The 18,496-nt window shown below is 41.2% G+C and overlaps 3 protein-coding genes across 5 annotated transcripts in view; 2 read left to right on the top strand and 1 right to left on the bottom strand.

Moving 5' to 3' along the window:
• The first annotated feature begins 166 nt into the window (after window positions 1-166).
• Window positions 167-10,798, top strand: cdc7 (cell division cycle 7 homolog (S. cerevisiae)). Of its 2 annotated transcripts, none has more exons than XM_086270815.1 (12): window positions 167-392; window positions 627-714; window positions 1,418-1,504; window positions 1,610-1,745; window positions 2,553-2,646; window positions 2,821-2,963; window positions 5,533-5,596; window positions 6,050-6,157; window positions 7,101-7,258; window positions 7,523-7,605; window positions 7,926-8,075; window positions 8,876-10,798. In XM_086270815.1, exons 2-12 carry the CDS (start codon window positions 627-629, stop codon window positions 9,328-9,330), a joined length of 1,566 nt encoding a protein of 521 aa, XP_086126941.1. In that variant the 5' UTR covers window positions 167-392; the 3' UTR covers window positions 9,331-10,798. The 2 variants fall into 2 exon arrangements, with proteins under 2 accessions (XP_086126941.1, XP_086126940.1); XM_086270814.1 differs by having other exon boundaries at window positions 169-392; window positions 5,533-5,866; window positions 8,876-10,792.
• Window positions 10,624-18,492, bottom strand: glmna (glomulin, FKBP associated protein a). Of its 2 annotated transcripts, none has more exons than XM_086270817.1 (19): window positions 18,111-18,492; window positions 17,812-17,908; window positions 17,257-17,379; window positions 17,060-17,173; window positions 16,856-16,964; window positions 14,362-14,650; window positions 14,130-14,229; window positions 13,838-14,019; window positions 13,622-13,675; window positions 13,428-13,458; window positions 12,900-12,989; window positions 12,765-12,806; window positions 12,535-12,608; window positions 12,364-12,448; window positions 12,161-12,270; window positions 11,548-11,611; window positions 11,291-11,426; window positions 10,996-11,066; window positions 10,624-10,897 (listed from the first exon to the last, which is right to left on the bottom strand). In XM_086270817.1, exons 2-19 carry the CDS (start codon window positions 17,863-17,865, stop codon window positions 10,808-10,810), a joined length of 1,818 nt encoding a protein of 605 aa, XP_086126943.1. In that variant the 5' UTR covers window positions 17,866-17,908; window positions 18,111-18,492; the 3' UTR covers window positions 10,624-10,807. The 2 variants fall into 2 exon arrangements, with proteins under 2 accessions (XP_086126943.1, XP_086126942.1); XM_086270816.1 differs by having other exon boundaries at window positions 17,257-17,382; window positions 18,111-18,490.
• rpap2 (RNA polymerase II associated protein 2) overlaps window positions 17,843-18,496 on the top strand; it is a 13,960-nt gene continuing 13,306 nt past the window's right edge. The window contains exon 1 of the mRNA XM_086270813.1: window positions 17,843-18,311. Coding sequence (XP_086126939.1) covers window positions 18,269-18,311 — 43 coding nt within the window. The 5' untranslated portion in view covers window positions 17,843-18,268. The remainder of the gene's footprint in view (window positions 18,312-18,496) is intronic.

The following is an 18,496-nucleotide window of genomic DNA, read 5'->3' as shown; positions in this document are numbered from 1 at the left end:
CATAACGGAGTAACAAGGAAAATAAACAGAAAACACTAAACTGTTATTTGGCTGTGTAACGTGTAATTCACAGGCAGCAGTTTTAGTTTTAAATAAGTCATGCAGCGATACATCACAACTGTAATTAAATCGTTCTCGTCCGTGTGCTCGGAGCGTCACGAGATTTCTGCTGCTGTACCGCGAGATTTCGTTGACGTCACTTTTAGCGCGGAGTTTGTTGTTGGCGGAGACGCTTCAATCCGAAAGTCTGTACAAAGTTCTTCAGCCACCGCCAGAGCGGAATATAAACCTATAATTGATGCTTTACCGGTAGAGATGTTGGTCGGGGCTGTATGGTGACTTTATGAGGCGTTAATTTGAGACACTTTTGGACTTTACAACCAACTGAAGCGGTAAGTTTCTTTGTGTTTTTGCTCTAGCAGCTGCAGTTAGCGAGCTAACTAGTGCTAGTGGTATCTAGGAAGTCGGACCGCGCTCTTCAAAAAACTATAACTGCAGACGTTTACAGTAACGAGGACTTGTACAGCTACAGAATATTTTAAATAAAGTGTTTACCAAACTTAAATCACGAGTGTTTGCTCCATCTGTAAGTGTCTCTAACGATGTTCCTGTTTTCTGGTTTTCAGATGGAGTTTTCTCCTGCCTGCGTTGAGCCCAGCACAGACGGATGCCTTATGAAAGCTGACAGAGGTCAAAAGAAACGGAAAATCTCCCGTGAGTTGGACAACTGTGATATGACAGAAATATTTCAGTAGAAATGCATCCTTATATTGGAACTACATTATTATAGCTGATATACAATTAAAATCTGTGTGCTCAGCTATAGTTTGTCACTGTAGCTTAAGGTTTGCACACAGTATTAATAACCTCACTCTGGGCAGAATTCATTTTTAAGACAATCATATCATATGTTTTATATTTATTTTGCTTTCTTTATTCTTTTTAAACTTACTTTAAGATTGTAGGATTTTTTTTAAATAATACCATAAGTGCATCTACTAGAAGGCTGAGGGGTAGCAGTGTGGCCGCCAGTATTTTTCTTTAACTCCAAATTGTGTCACAGTTACTGATCTCCGTCTGCATTTAACACATTCACTCAGTGAAGCAGTGGGCGCCCGGGGAGCAGCGTAGGGACGGTATCTTGCTCAGGGGTACCTCAGGGTAGCCGTTCAGTGGATTTGAACCCTCGACCTTCCGATCATGGGGCCTCTACCTACTGAGCTATCCCTGCCCTCAATGCGAACGCCCAACGCAGCGCTCAAACCCACCACCCTGAGATTAAGCCGGGCTTATACAGCTGTATCGATACTCTATCTCTCTCCCTTCCCGTTCCTATTACTTTCTATGTGTTAACCATATACACCACACTAGTAATGGTGTTCTGACAGTTGATTTTTTTTGTCTTGTTTGTTTCCAGCGGACGTGGAGATGGACATTGAGTTTCTTTACAAAGCTGTTCCTCAGCTAGCCAAAGTTTTCCGCATTATAGACAAAATTGGAGCAGGTACGTAGTCAGTTTTGGAGTTTTTATACAGCTGGGAGAAGGATTGTTAGCCGTTCACTAACCTCATAAGGAGAAGTGCTGATGACATTTGTGCGTCTTCATTAGGTACGTTCAGCTCAGTATACTTGGGTGAGACGCAGATGCGAGATGGGAGAAGAGAGATGTTTGCACTGAAGCATCTCATCCCAACAAGCCATCCCACACGGATTGCTGCTGAGCTTCAGTGTCTCACTGTTGCAGGGTGAGACCAATGAAGTAACTTAGAATTTTATTGACATTACACTGATGTTTTTTCTATCAACATCTATTTATTTATTTAGTTTGTGTTACTGTAACACTATACACTGTCACTAATCCTTCTTAAAGACCTGGACCTGGTTAAATTATAGAGTTCCTTTGAGTTGCACTTTCATATTTGGCATTTCTTACATGCCTAATGCATTGAGTTGCTGATATGATATTGGCTGATTAGATATTTTCAATAAAGAGCAGAGTAAGTAGGTGTGCCTAATAAAGTGGCTGGTGAGTGTATGTTTTTATTCTTTGACAGATAATGCGGGGATTCAATTTGATTATTATTTAATTTTCCTATAATTCCATGTGGAATTGGTAGCACACCTCCAAATTAAGTCTGTGAAGGTTCTCAGTCCAAATTAACCTCCACACTAACTTTTCTTTTAGTATTACCGGTACTGTGTTTGTGAAAGAGCAGAGTATCCCAAAAATGTAAAATCAGAAAAGACCAAATTTTATTTGATTTCTTGCTTTTAAGTTTATTTTTATGCTGTGGTAAATCGATGTGTGGGTTTCTCATTTGTGACATCTTATGATTCAGTTTAACCCACGCAGTTTGGTACACTGCTGGCTGGGGTTGACAAGACGTGCAGCATAAAACACACCAATTTATAAATGAGTGTGCATTTGTGGTTGAGTGCTTCTGTAATGATTCTTGGAAGTGAACGTCCGAGATTGACATTTCTTGCAGACATAACACATTATAATGAAATGACGCCTGTCTTCTGAGCTGTGCCCTTAATCCACTTTGCAGAGGCAGAGAGAATGTGATGGGAGTGACATACTGCTTCAGGAAGGAGGACCATGTGGTGATTGTAATGCCCTACATGGAGCATCAAGCCATTGTGGTAGGTACTTTGTCGTATGTTACTGCAGTGACATGCAGTGTTTATACTGAAGTGATTTATTTATTTTTAATGGACACAATCTGAGCTTCTAAATCAGTCTCTTCTCCTGATTATGTTGACGTTGCTTAAAAATGTCTTTTAAAACTTCTGATTGAAACTAAACATATTCACCAGGACATCATTGGGTCGCTAACTTTTGAAGAGGTCCGCCTGTACATCTACCACCTGTTAAAGGCTCTGAAACACATCCACCAGTTTGGCATAATTCATCGAGACATCAAACCAAACAATTTCCTCTACAACAGAAAGAGCAAAATGTAAGTAGCTGCAGAACATTTGTAATGTTTTATCTGTTGTCAATTCTTTTTTTTTTTTTTGAAAATATTTTTATTGAAAAAAGAAAACAGTACTTGCAGTTACCGAAATACAATCAACCTTTCTTAATTTTCCTAAGTAAATTAACATATATATATATGAAAAAAACAACAAAAAAAACAAAACACAACGCGCCCCCCCCCCCCCCCCCCCCCAGTCCCACACAGATCAACACAACCATCAAACATATTAGAGGAATATAACAGTAACAAAAGTAGATTTAAACAGGCAATACCTCTAGACTAGCAAAATAAGAGAAAGGGTTGCCACTTGTGAAAAAATTTGGCTGTGCAACCTCTCAACGTATATTTAATTTTTTCAAGTTTTAAAAAAAACATGACATCTTTAAGCCACCGGGAAATAGTAGGATACTTAGCAGACTTCCAATGCAACAATATTAGACGTCTCGCTAATAGGGATGTGAAGGCTATAATATCCCTTTGTGTGGAATCAAGTGTAAGTGAGCGAGCAGGAATCCCAAACACAGCAATCAGAGGACAAGGATGAAGAGTTACCCCAAGAACAGTTGACATAATAGCAAAATACCTTTTCCAGAAACCTTGTAGCTCAGGGCACAGAAAAAACATGTGGCTAAGGTGACAAGGAGAACCATGGCATTTATCACATTTATTTTCCACTTCTGGATACAATTCAGAAAGTCTAGACTTAGAGAAATGCACCCTGTGTATGACCTTAAATTGAATAAGTCCAAGACGAGCACAGGAGGTGGAAGATCGTATCCTCGTTATAGCCCATTCCCAAGACTCCTCATGTATTCGAAATCCCAGTTCTTCTTCCCATGTACGCTTAAGCTTAACATTAGAGTGGTTACTAAAAGACAGAATAGCATCATAGAGTTTCGAAATGGTTCCTCTGTGATGAGGAACAAATGATAACGTAGTTTCCCACTGCTGTTCTGGAGGTAAAGAGGGGAAATTTGGGAAACACTTGGCAACAAAATTTCGAATTTGAAAATAGCGAAACAAATGGGTAACAGGGAGATTGTAACGAGAAGACAAGTTGGGAAAACTATCGAAAACACCATCCACATATAAATGTTTGAACTGTTTTATACCCTTGTCACACCACACTGAAAATGTCGAGTCCAAAAGTGAAGGGGGAAACAAATGGTTTTCGCTTAGAGGACCCGAGGAAGACGGCATTACAAAATTAAAGTGACGTCTAAACTGAAACCAGATTTTGAGTGTGTTAAGAACCACCTGATTATCAGTGTACAGAGAGGGTCTCACGGGTAAAGAGGAATAGAGCAAAGCCGGTAAAGAAGAGCCCTTACATGATGATAGCTCCAATTTACACCACGAGGAACCAGAAGATTTTAGCCAGTAGCAAAGTTTATGGATGTGAGCGGCCCAGTAATAGACTAAAAAATTAGGTAATGCAAGTCCTCCACTAAATCTGCATCGCTGCAGCAAAGTTTTAGAGACCCTAGGTGGCTTCCCTCCCCAAATGAAAGAACCAATAATCTTGTCCAGTGAAACAAAAAAATGTTTCGGCAAAAATAAGGGAATTGACTGAAATAAAAATAAAAATTTTGGTAAGATGTTCATTTTAACAACGTTAATCTTACCGATTAAAGAAAGGGGGAGATTACCCCATCTTTGAATATCAGATGTGACCCTAGATATAAGAGGAGACAAATTTGCTGATTTAAGGCCAGCTAGAGAGCGAGTCACGTTAATCCCTAAGTACTTAAACCCAGACGGACTGAGACGAAAGGGTAGATCGGACTGTTGAAGTTGACGTGCTGCCGTATTAACAGGAAAACACTCACTTTTCCCCAAATTCAATTTATAACCTGAAAACGAACTGAAGTTCTCCAGAATACTTAAAACAGCAGGGATGGAGTATGCGGGGTCAGTCATATATAATAACAAGTCATCCGCATACAATGATACTTTATGTGTAATTCCATTACGGATGATTCCCCTGAATACAGAAGAAGATCGCAATGTAATAGACAGAGGCTCGATGGCAATGGCAAAGAGTAAGGGAGACAAAGGGCAACCTTGACGACAACCACGACCCAGCGCAAAATAATCAGAGTAAACATCATTAGTATGAACACTGGCTTTAGGGGACGAATAAAGAAGCCGAATCCAGGAAATAAATTTATCACCAAAACCAAATTTCTCTAAAACTGCAAACAAGTACTCCCACTCCACCCTATCGAAAGCCTTTTCAGCATCTAAAGAAATCACAAGTTCAGGAAGTTCAGATAGACGCTTTGAGTAAATAACATTAAAGAGTGTACGGGTATTAAAAAACAATTGCCGTCCCTTTATAAATCTGTTGTCAATTCTAATGCTAATATTCTGATGTAGTGCTCATGATCTGATGCTATGTGTTGTCTATATTGATACAGTGCTGGAGCATCACTCAGCTATAAGATTAGAATGTATGTTAAAAAGTAAATTACACTAATAAATTCCACATACACTTTATTACATTTTGGCTTTTGTGGTTTGTTTTTTTGTGTAACTGTATGCACAGGTACGCACTGGTGGATTTCGGCCTGGCACAGGGTACAGCTGACACCCAGATTGAGCTATTGAAGGTGGTGAGAAAGAGACCATCACAGAAAGGTGGAGGGTCCACAGGGAAACAAGTGGCTGCACAGCGGAGCAAAGCACCACCTAAACTCTCTTCAAAAACCACAACAGTCTCCACCTCTCTTCCACTGCCTGCACGGCAGCAAATACACCCAACAAATTCCTCCGCATCTTCCTCCACCACCACAGCTTCTTCAACCTCTCGAAAAGCACTGATTAAAAAAGCACATTCTGCTACCACCACTGTGACCACCTCTCGCACAAAGCACACAAAGGTGTCTGCACTTATTTTATTTACCATCATTTTTATCTTCATTAGGTGTTTCTGTCCAGTGATAAAATTTACTCTAATTACACTTCACTGTGTTGCACAAGACTGAAGTATGGTTATGGTTGGATGTTTATAACATCATTGTTTATGTTTTGCTTATGTCATCGTCCATGTTGGTTTTCTTTAGGATTTGATAGAGCTACGCAAAGCACCACGGACTGTGTTTGGAGAGAGGGACCTGAACAGCTGCACACCAGCTCTCTCCAACACCAAACACGCTGCCATTAGGACAGAGGTAAGCAATGGGGGAAAACTACAGTACTGTGCAAAAGTCTTGAGCTGCTGCTCATATCTTTAGATTTTCTTGCAAGAAAAGTTTTTCTTTGAACATTGGCCGGACCCAAGCATTTTAAGAGGAACATTTTTTTGTTTGTTAATCCACTCAACACTGACCTTTGATCCAAGCATAGAAAAGGGACTAAACTAAAGGGATGAGCCAGTGTTTTGTCTACACATAAAAGACAATTTAGCCAAGAAAAACATTTAAATTGTAGCCTGTTACAAAAATAAATTGTTTTACTATGAAGTGATGGAAGAAAACGATAACGACAATAGCGCATTATGAGAGACATAAATGGTATATTTGCACCACCAGGGTGATTCCGAAAGAGCTATTGGCTGAAAGCTTTCCGTAGCTCAGCATGGTGTGCATCACCAAAAAACATATTCAGCTCATCTACAGTTATGCAGTTCACACTGAACATGACACAGCCATCCTAATCCTAAACCTTGCTATTTTTCCTCCCTGTACTGCAACTAATTACCTTTAAAATATTAACACTGAAAGCTTTTTGTAGTCTTTGCGCTGCATATGTCGCTGACCTCCAGACTTTCATTCCCTCCCACTCCCTGTGGCTCATCAACAGATTTACTGTCATTAGCTTTCATCAGCATGGACAAGATGGATTTTTAGAGGCTTCTCTTATGCTGTGACGAAGCTCTGCAACTCTTGTCTCTCAGGTTCACATGTAGGACTGCTTAACAGAAATAAAATTACTTTTTTATATAAGCTTATTCAGTTTGATAGCATTAGGTGCTATCAAACCCCATACTGAGCTACACTGTGTTCCCTGCTGCAACTTTTCCTGCTGGGTCTTATTATATATTATTAAGTGATATAAGGTGACCTTGAGTGTTTTGGAGGTGACATTAAAAATTGAATCATCATTACTCTTTAGCTGGTAAAACCAAGTAAAACAGAGGACGCAACCAGCTGTAAGTACTCTTCAGCCACCCTGCCTGTCAGGACCCAGAGCAGCAGTCAGAGACCCGTACAGCGAGGTCTAACCTGTAACTGCTACTTCACTGATCGGGTCTGCAACGTCTGCTTGTCCAGGTAACTAACAAAACATCCTCCTGCACCTCCTGTTTACCTTGCACATGTTTTGGGCATTATTCTAGACAGTGAAACATTTATATGATTTCTTTCATTTATATGAAATATGATTTAATGGTGCTTGTGTCAGCTGTACAAGAACAAAAATTATTTATTATTAAAACTAAATTCTCGTTCCAATCCACTTCCACTAAACGAAGAATTGTTAGTTTCTGTTTTGTGTCACTTCTAATACCTCATTCCTGTCCTTGTTTGTGACTGCAGAAAGTCGCAGGTGGCGCCCCGGGCAGGAACTCCAGGGTTTAGAGCACCAGAAGTCCTCACAAAGTGTCCCAACCAAGGCACGGGTGGGTGTCTCAAGTCATTATTTATAATACATGTTTAAAAGCAAAGAAAATAAATATATGTATCTACCACACTGCTGCTTTAGCCCATCTGCTTTGATGTGGTTTGTTGAACGTGATTTAAGGTGCTGCATGCTCAGAGATGCTCTCTAGTATTAAAAAAACAAAATCTGTTTTCTCATGCTTGGTAACATTTCCTGTCATATGAGCCAGGCAGGTTTTCCAAAAATTGCCTAAAAATAGCAAATTTGGGATGTTCTCTTTTTTATTCTTACTAATCTGCACTCTTGCACCCTCCCCTGTCCTGTCACCCTGCACTGCAGCCATAGACGTGTGGTCAGCTGGTGTGATCCTGCTCTCACTGCTCAGTGGCCGTTACCCATTCTTTAAGGCCACCGATGACATGATTGCGCTCGTTCAGATCATGACCCTACGAGGCTCCAGAGAGACCATCAAGGCTGCCAAGTCGTTCGGTGCGTATAAATGTCTTCTTTTGGGTCTTCTGCAGAACGCAGATCCTCACTGCACCTGCAAGACTGCAGTGATTAATCCTGCAGGCAGTTCATCACCAATAGAGTCACTATAATTCTGCAGTGGAACAATATTCTGCAGCACAGTTTTCAGAGTTAATGCACTGCATAAATATAAATATGAAAAAAAAGTATAGTGAACTGAAAATGGTGCAGAACAACACATGAAACTTTTTGTGTTGTTTTAAATTTGATGCCAGCTCCATGTTTCTGCAAAGGTCTTGTAGCAAACTCTGTAACCTGATCAGACCAGGGGGTGCAGTGAAATGCTTTCCTTCTCTCACGTGATTTAGGATTTAAGAATTCATGGCTTCCTTTGTTGTATTTTTGATTTCATGATGCTCCAAATGCATTCAGGGGGTGACAGCTCTGGCCTGCATACATCTTAGTTTAACATCTGGAGCCGTGCTGCTGAAATGAATCCTAAAAGAGGTTCAGCAGGACCTTCCCTGAAAAAGACGTATGCAGATGTTCTAAAACATTTCAGAGATGTTCTGGATAATCTCCATACCGCAGAAAGACTGAGAATCTAGGATGACCTTTTTAGCTCGACTATTTTTAAAAATATATTTCACACAGTATAGAATTATTGTTTTTATTAGGTCCTGAGATGGGAAGAAAAAGATTCACAAATCACTGTGTTCCGTTTTCATTTACATTTTAGTGTCACATTTTCAGAAACAGGGTTGTAAAAAACCTCTGTACAGAGTGATCTTATTTTTATGGGCTTGAATCTGATTCAGGTAAAGCGGTGGTGTGCAGTCGGGAGCTCCCTCGACAGGACCTCAGGACCCTGTGTGAGACACTCAGAGGATTGAGGCCATCGCCAGATAACAAAGTCACACCACTTCCTGAGGCTACTGCAGATTCCACTGACACTCATCATCACAAGATCCAAGATGATACGCCCACACACCGTCCCACTGAAAGAACACTCAAACCACACAAAAAGGAAGCAGATGAAACTCCTGCAGAACTCTTGTGTAGTCACACGAACAAGCACAAATATTCAGGTGGTAATGACACCGCAACTCGCCTTCCAAAACAGGAAAAGATGGGAGAGGAGGAGGATGAGCGTGGCTGGGACAGAGTTCCCGATGAGGCTTACGACCTGCTGGATAAGCTGCTGGATCTGAACCCTTCCACCAGGATCACAGCTGCTCAGGCTCTTCAACACCCGCTGTTCAAAGACCTGTGAGACTGTGCTGTGAGAGCACCAGGAACCAGTAAAACTATGATGTCCTAGGCTGTGGTTCAGGTGCAGAAAAGGCACGTCAGCATGAGAGAGAACGTTCACTCCTTGTAAGGTGCTGCAGTTTTCCCCCCTTCGGCTTCGTGGTTGACACGGTGCACCTCAAAGTAAAGATTTCTTATATTCACAGCAGCTATGATGTAGTCTAAAGAACTGTGAAGAAGGGCATTTTAAAATGGTGGAAACATTGCAGATATTGCTATAACTCTTGACCTTTTAAAGAGGGAATAATCCATATTTTGTTTACAGTTATCACTGCCATAAAGGCTTTTAATTTGAAGGTGCATATCTGTATCCTGTGAATGTGTGAAATTCTGCTTCATTAGTGTGTGCATGTCTGAGTTTGGTTTATTTATGGAAAACACTGAAGTGTCAGTTTTTCCCAGTTCAGGTTAATAATAAAGGCAAAAACAAAATGACGTCTCTCATTCAGGTTACATGGTTATATTCATTTAGAAGGAATTTATTTTCCACTTTTTGTTACCTGGACCCAAGAAAACAGTTCAGCATTTATTTATTTTTTGTAGTAACCTGGGGTAAAAATATGGGTTGTAGTGAAATAACTTGCTTATGAATTGCTAATATCACCAAATTTTGCAAAGTTTTTTAAAAATGGTTGAATGAATGAAAGGAAGTATTTTCTCAAGATTGGACTATTGCTGCTCTCTTCTCTGGCATTAATGAAAAGTTGCTCTCTCTCTTGTCAAAACGCGCCTGTGGCCTCGATGTACGTAGCAGAACCTCTGACCCCACGTGTGCCTGCTCACAGCCTCGGGTTGGACCCTTCAGGCTGTGCTAAAGGCAAGAATTTAAATCTGTAGGTGATTTTGCTTTTTCAGGCCCCCTCACATCTGGAATGACCTACCTGAGAAGATCGAGCACACAGAGCCAGACTTCCTTTGAATCACTGCTTAAATCTAAATTCTATAGACTTAATTTTAAACAATTCTGTTACATGGGATACATTTTATTACTTTAAGTGTGTTTACCCTTTTGCACTTTGTAAACTTATGTATCGTTTTGTGAGCTACTTTTCTGAGTCTTTTTTTGTTTTTACCTTTATAACCTATAGCATCTCTTTGTGCTAGAGTGTTCTGGGCAACACAGGCTGCATGAACTTGAGATATTTTTGTGACGGCAGGAGAAACTGAAGCTTCCAAAGGTTACAAATTATTTTTACCAAACCACAACTTTTTTACACTTTCACCAAAAATGAAAACACTTGATTTAACCTGCAAGTACAAAAGTTTGAAAGTTTATTACAGAGCTGATACAAACTTGCCTTTTTTTTTTTTTTTTAAACTTCTAATTGACAATGTATGCAACATTTTATAATTACACTGTAAAACAAAGAGACCAGCAGTGCACTAGCACTTTGTTTTGAAACAAGTAACAGTTTTCTGTTTGAGATGAGCTTGTGTGGTTACAGGTTGTCCTTCACCTCGATGAGTTCCTCTATCCGTGCCAACACGCTCTCAATCATGTCAAACGTGTGCAGGGCAGAGTGCAGAGCCTGGCAGGACCAATGAAAATGCAGTCAGGAACATCACAGTGCTTTCTTAATCCCCACACGCATAAATACGTAGTATGATATCTGACTGTGTTACTCACCTGAATCTGTGACTCTGGTGTCATGCTGGGCAGCTCCTCACCACCAACAGACACAGAAAGTACAGACTCTTCTGTGAAGAAACAAATGCTGTCAGAAAGCCTCCTCTGAACACTTTTGATGATGCTACATGTTGAAAAGTGCCATTAAGAAGTCGTTTGAGTTGGGACGAGTACAAAAGAAGCCTGAGAAAAATGAAGCCAAGCTACCTACAAAATAGAACCCCTCCTGTGCATGCATAGAGTCTCTATGTTGTACTAAAAAACTGGAAATTAAAGTAAGTGTTGCTGATCTGACCTTTAGCCTTGCTCTTCTTGGCCTCCATTGTGTTCTGCAGCTCTCTTTCATAGTGGGCCCTGGACATGTTCACACCAACACGAAGAGGCTTCATGAACATATCTTCTACTTTATACAGTTCTGTCCAGATGCCGGTCTTCAGCAGCATCAGAAAGCACAGATAGAGAAAGCTTATATACCCTTATAGGCCATCATGAAGGTGAACAGCTTGTTTTAAAATGTAATTTTTGGTGTTTTCAGCTCAACAGTGCACTCACCTGGTTCTCTGTCACTTTGTCTCTGATGACCAGGTAACGCAGCAGATTTAGAGACTCCATGACTCTGTAGAGATCAACACACACATGCGCTATTTCTTAATCTACCTTCCAGACATTTCCAAAACTTTCAACTACTCTCGTCCATAAAGTCCGAGATTTTGTTGTTAAATAATGACTTCTGATCAGGGCAACACGTACACTCAACCAGCCACACCGATTCAACTGCTCATTAATTCAAATATCTAATCAGTCAATCACATGGCAGCAACTTAAGTGCATTTAATAAGTGACCAGTGAGTATATTTTACTGGCCTTTTTTAAAAACTATAAAATCAACAGCAATACTACTTTGTTTATACTTATTGCACAATTTAATATAAAAAGCACCAAAGGATGTTTGTTTTTTAAAATCTTATCGAGAAAAAGACTTATAAAATTCCTCTTGATTACACAGAAGTGTCCAATTAAATTTAAACATCTCATATTTTCTCAGGAAGAAACAAAATTAAACAATGTAATACTTTCTTTTAAACTGTGTATGATCCTTTTTAACAGTGCGTGTTGGGGCTGGCTGTCACACTCCTGTGACCCGCATTAGTGTGTGTGCACAGACCTGTCCAGGTACTGCAGGAGGTCAGTCTCTGGGCCATCTGGAAGAATAAGAACCTTACGCAGCAGAGGCATGAGCTGAATGCCTTCAAACCAGACGTTACTGTTACCTGGCTGGAGACAGAGCGATAAAGATTCTTTTAGGTCCCCCAAGAAATTTTAAACATGGCCCACACTGCCATTTTTTCCTTTAATGTACATCTTCACCTGCAGGGCAATGTCTATCTGATTCTTGATATTTTTAATGATGTAGCCTTCAACTCCTGAGTGGTTACTCGTCTTCAACATGTACCTGAAACAAGGACACAGGTCGCTTGCAGTGGGAAGTGGAAAAGACACATTTCTGATTAATTTTCAGGGAAGAAAGGTGGAGCTCACTGGAAGAATCTGTACTTGGCTTCAGTGTTGAACTTATCAATGCTCAGCTGGAAAACCTTCAGTCCTTTAGTTCTCTGAAGACAAAAAGAAGTATCGTCAAAATTGAGTCCCAAGATAAGTTTCATTCTAGGTACCAAAAACGAGATGAAGGTGACACAAATGAAAGCCGATTTCAAACCAAATGATCTGACATTAGATTTTAAACACATCAAAATTGATTAAAAACTTACCAGTTCATGCTTTGGACATATCGTCATGACCTTTATTAAGTTCTGAAATTAAACACTGACATTAATAACATTATATGACGCACACAAAACACAACAGTAGACCCAACAGGTCTATAATGAAGCGACTGCATTCACCTGAGGGACTGTGAGGAAGGTTTTAATCTCCAGCAGGTCGGCACGCAGACTGCCGTCCTCGACTCGCACCAGACTTTTCTCATACAGCTCCTGTGTGATGCACATCCATCATACACTGATGACTGCTTTTAATGTGCAGAAGAAGATTTAAGTAACACAGTGACCATTTACACTGGCAGGTAACGACCCTTACAGCCTCATTCTTTTTCTTCTTTGGCTTCTTCTGATTGGCTATTATAAGAAAAAATGTGGGGAACCTCAAGTTTTAGAGTCTAAAGCCTCTCCAAATGCTAACCTCATTATTTGAAAACTTGGCCATGTTGAATATGAGCATCCAAGATGATGACCGTACATATCAAACCATAAGAAAAACTTTTCATAAGCTTTTAAACATGTTGTGTTTAATTAAAATAGCACCATGGAAATATATAGGATTAAATCCAGGAGTCACGTATTGACTCCTGGATGATTAAGGTCATTATAATTTATGTAATAAATAACTAATAAATAAGTAAAAATGTCACCTACCAGTCCTTTCTGAAGCTTGGACTCCTCAGTTCTATAAAAGATAGATATCACTGATTACAGGTTGATCATTAAAGTGGACACTTATGGTATATGTGTGTGTTATATATGTGTGTATAATGTGCATATTCATATTTTACAGCTTTTGTAAAACGCTAACAAAGATTATAACACGACACATTATTATGTCATGTTACCTGGACAGGAGGACAGAGACGTGCTCGATGTTACATCGAAGACTGAACACGGGACTGCAGAGAGAATACGGTGTGTTGGGAGCATTAACATTATTTAAATGTTTCAGTATTTGTTAATGTAGAACTACTGAAACACCCAAGTACAGATTCATTTCAAGCCAAGTGTGAATAATCCCACATTGTGCATCCCAGGAGAAAAATATGTTTTCAAAATACCTGAAAACAGTGGGGAAGGTGTCTGCAGCCAGGTGATGGACAAACACCAGATGAGCCAAGCTGGCCAAAGACTCTTTAGGATAACGCACCACCTCCTCGAGAAAGCCGGGAACCTGCTTTCTCTTCAAAAGAGGCTGGTGCACGAGACTGCTGAGGGACTCCCCGATAGAACCGAGGATGTTCTGCAGGACACAGAAAACCACGATTACCACGATATGCAAGTACGTGACGAACCGATGACATATTAGAAACCAGCAATGACACCATTTACACGTTTGAAAAATGGGTTTACCAAAATCTCGGTGGCAAAAGTCCTGAGGGGGGACAGAGCCAGCGTGTCAGGATCCTTGAGGTGTACTTCCAACAGAGGATGACTCAGACTCTTCATACAGCTCAAGAGGAGACAAACAAAAAGGAAGCCTCAGCATCATCAGTTTTCAAGAGCCCTGCAGCGCTTTTCTATGACATTATGTCGGACTATCAAACGTGAGTCTGAGCTGGAAAACGCATTTTTTTTCACTCACAACTTCAGAAGTTCTGTCCGCAGCTCATCCTCTTTATCCTTCCCCTGTCTGCCCACAGTCCTGTTTGCAGTCTTGCTCTGCATCTCATTATTCAGCAGGTTATGCCTGACTTCTTGAACAAAAGGTCTGACGAAATCTATCATGTCAGTGCAGCACCGGCAAAACGAAAAGACGTCATCCTCCTCTTGCTCCTTGGTGTGAGGGAGAGGCAGTTTGGCCACCTGGTCCAGCACGGACGACAGCGCCATGCCCAAGGATGACGCCTTACGGCCGCCCAGGCGCACGAGCACTGTTCGAAGCGAGAAAAAGAGAATACATCACAATAATAATAGCAAGAAAAAGCACCCAAACAGCAATATGCAACATATACAGTCAGCTCCATAAATATTGGGACATCGACACAATTCTAACATTTTTGGCTCTATACACCACCATAATGGATTCCAAATGAAACAAACAAGATGTGCTTTAACTGCAGACTGTCAGCTTTTATTTGAGGGTATTTACATCCAAATCAGGTGAACGGTGTAGAAATTACAACAGTTTGCATAAGTGCCTCCCACTTGTTAACGGACTAAAAGTAAGGGGACAGGATAAGAACCATAAATCAAACTTTCACTTTTTAATACTTGGTTGCAAATCCTTTGCAGTCAATCACAGCCTGAAGTCTGGAACACATAGACATCACCAGACGCTGGGTTTCATCCCTGGTGATGCTCTGCCAGGCCTCTAATGCAACCGTCTTCAGTTCCTGCTTGTTCTTGGGGCATTTTCCCTTCAGTTTTGTCTTTGGCAAGTGAAATGCATGCTCAGTCGGATTCAGGTCAGGTGATTGACTTGGCCATTGCAAAACAGTCCACTTCTTTCCCTTCAAAAAACTCTGCTTTTGCAGTATGCTTTGGGTCATTGTCCATCTGCACTGTGAAGCGCCGTCTAATGAGTTCTGAATCACTTGGGTGAATATATGAGCAGATAATACTGCCCGAAACACTTCAGAATTCATTGTACTGCTTTTGTCAGCAGTCACATCATCAATAAATACAAGAGAACCAGCTCCACTGGCAGCCATACATGCCCATGCCATGACACTTGCAGCACCATGCTTCACAGATGAGGTGGTATGCTTAGGATCATGAGCACTTCCTTTCCTTCTCCGTACTCCTCTCTTCCCATAACTCTGGTACAAATTGATCTCGGTCTCATCTATCCATAGGATGTTGTTCCAGAAGTGTGAAGGCTTTTTTTTAGATGTCGTTTGGCAAACTCTAATCTGGCCTTCCCGTTTTTGGGGCTCACCAATGGTTTACATCTTGCGGTGAACCCTCTGTATTCACACTGGTGGAGTCTTCTATTGATTTTTGACTTTGAGAGTGTTCTTGATCTGGCCAACTGTTGTGAAGGGTGTTTTCTTCACCAGGGAAAGGATCCTTCGGTCATCCACTATAGTTGTTTTCCGTCTTCCAGTGTTCTGACAAAGCATCCTACTTTGGCAAAACGTCCTACCGTAAGTAGTTTATCCACATTTCTGCTGTCACAGAGTAATTCCAGCACAAATTTAAGTGGGTATGACGGTTTGCCACTTACCTTTGCCCATCAGAGTATGTTTCTAGCTCATAATTATAAAGCCAGGACGGCTTGCCACTTCATTTTACCTGTCAGAGTATGCCTCTAGCTCTTATTAACAAAGGAAAAATGATTTGCCACTTCATTTTAGCTGTTAAAGTATGCTTCTAGCTCAGATTAACAAAGGTAGGACAATTTGCCACTAAATTTTAGCTGTTAAAGTATGCTTGTAGGTCACATTCAAAAAGGTAGGATGGTTTGGCACTTCATTTCGTGTTGTGCGCATGCGCAAAAACAACGGGTAGGATGGTTTGTAGGTAGGATGGATTCCCAGAACACCGGGTCTTTTGGTGTTGCTGAGCTCACCGGTGCATTCCTTCTTTTTGAGAATGTTCCAAACAGTTGTTTTGGCCACGCCTAATGTTTTTGCTATCTCTCCGATGGGTTTGTTTTGTTTTTTCCAGCCTAATGATGGCTTGCTTCACTGATAGCGACAGCTCTTTGGATCTCTTCTTGGCAGTTGACAGCAACAGGTTGCAAAGGCAAATAGCACACTTGAAATGAACTCTGGAGCTTTTATCTGCTCATTGTAATTGGGATAATGAGGGAATAACACACACCTGGCCATGGAACAGCTGAGAAGCCAATTGTCCCATTACTTTTGGTCCCTTAACAAGTGGGAGGCACTTATGCAAACTGTCGTAATTCCTACACTGTTCACCTGATTTGGATGTAAATACCCTCAAATGAGAGCTGACAGTCTGCAGTTAAAGCACATCTTATTCGTTTCATTTGGAATCCATAGTGGTGGTGTATAGAGCCAAAAATGTTAGAATTGTGTCGATGTCCCAATATTTATGGAGCTGACTGTATGTAAGACAAGAAGAAAACCAGTAAGAAGAGTAGCATGATGACTAAAAAGATTCTTTACCTTTCTGTAAAGGCTTCAAGAGCAGATGGAGGCTCTCTGCTATTGTATCAGGATCATCCTGCTCCAGCTGCTCCAACAGGCCGATCAGCAGCTCTTTCGGTCTGCACGTCTGCAAAAACAACCACAAAGATCACCCTTACAATGCCACATTCATCCAGTTTTCATCAGTGATGTTTTATCTTAAGTCCACTCCTGACCACTGACCTCCAGCAGGTGGTTAAAAATGGCCAGACACTGAGGAAGATTCTTGTCTTCTTTCTTCAGCAGGACCTGGATCAGCGGAGGTAGCAGGTTCCAACCCATGCATCTCACAATCTCCTGCACAGATGAAGACAGTTACACAGATGAGTGTGTGACAAACCTGAGAAGCAGCGATTGGTGTCAACTTTGAGAAACGTTACCTGATTCTTTTCATCCAGCACAATACTGAGGACCTGCGCGCTGTTTCCCTCCTCGATACAAGTCTGCCCAGCAACCGTGAAGATGTTGTGATCCTCGGTGGTGTAGCTGTCGTCTGGAAGAGCCTGCTGCATGAAAAAGAGACAAACAAGTGGGTAAAAATAGAGAAAACAGACATTTTAAACAGTTACTTATTAAATATTATATTCTATCAAATATCTCAAAGACACAATCCTGGCATATTACACTCTGGTTTGGGTTCAGAACACAGTCGCCCCCTCTGCTTTTAAGATTAGGCTTTTTGATAAAGTTTACAGTTAGATCAGGTGACCCTGAACCATCCCTTAGTTTTGCTGCTACCTCAGGCTGCTGAGGGACTTCCCATGATCCACTGAAGATTTCTCCTCTATTCCCGTCTTCACTAACTGAGCATTTATACACTGCTGCTGTATACCAGCATCCAGGTTGGTGCCAGTGGCTGTGCCGACATGCTGTTTAGGGAATTGATATCAGAATGAAGGAGTGGATGTGGGTTACAAGTACCACTGAATACTTACACATCTTTGGACCACCTCACTGAGCTGCTCCAGAGCCATCCCTGCTGTCTTCATACGGGTGTTGTCCTCATGCAGAAGTCCTCAAAAACAGGGGAAACTTCAAGTATATAAAAAAAAAAACAGGTCCAAAGGTGTCAGAGGTTAAGTTCTGTGCCTGTGTGACTGTAAACACAGCAGAGCAGCAGGGATGCTAACCCCGCTCCAAATTAGCCGAACAGTGGCTAGCCAAACAAATTCACCGCCACGAAAAGAGCCGTTGGTGTGGACGCAAACGGGACCGAGGTGAAGGGGACACGTACCTCAGCTCAACTTCCACAAACAGCCCGGTGAAAAAAAAAAAGCACACACACACTACACGCTACGGACGCACCGCGCGAACGTGAAGTTGTCCCCCTGGCTTGCCGTAGATGGAGATACGTCACAGGTCAAAGTTGAAAGTGTAGAAAACAGAAACAGCATGGAGATGGATGAGAGAAGAAGGAGCGGGAGCTCCAAAAAGGGTTCGTTAAAAGCCTGTTTTTTGTTTCTCGGGTTTTAGAGAGGTGTTTACAGCGTTGTGGAGGGTTACACGGATCTCAGAGCGCTCACAGCTGGCTTGTGTAGCCGTTGGTTGGTTGGTAGAGTAACGACATCTCTTCCTTCAGAGATTCGTTTAACTCGTATATTCAATTTTTGTTGTTGTTTG

The sequence above is a fragment of the Aulonocara sp. 'chitande type north' Nkhata Bay genome, linkage group LG18 (assembly GCF_057382095.1).
Source record: "Aulonocara sp. 'chitande type north' Nkhata Bay isolate Kocher_YH1m ecotype deep benthic linkage group LG18, A_spYH_male_GT1.1, whole genome shotgun sequence".
Lineage (NCBI taxonomy): Eukaryota > Metazoa > Chordata > Actinopteri > Cichliformes > Cichlidae > Aulonocara > Aulonocara sp. 'chitande type north' Nkhata Bay.
Note: the sequence above shows the minus strand (reverse complement) of the source record. Positions and strands in the feature narration are given on the sequence as shown.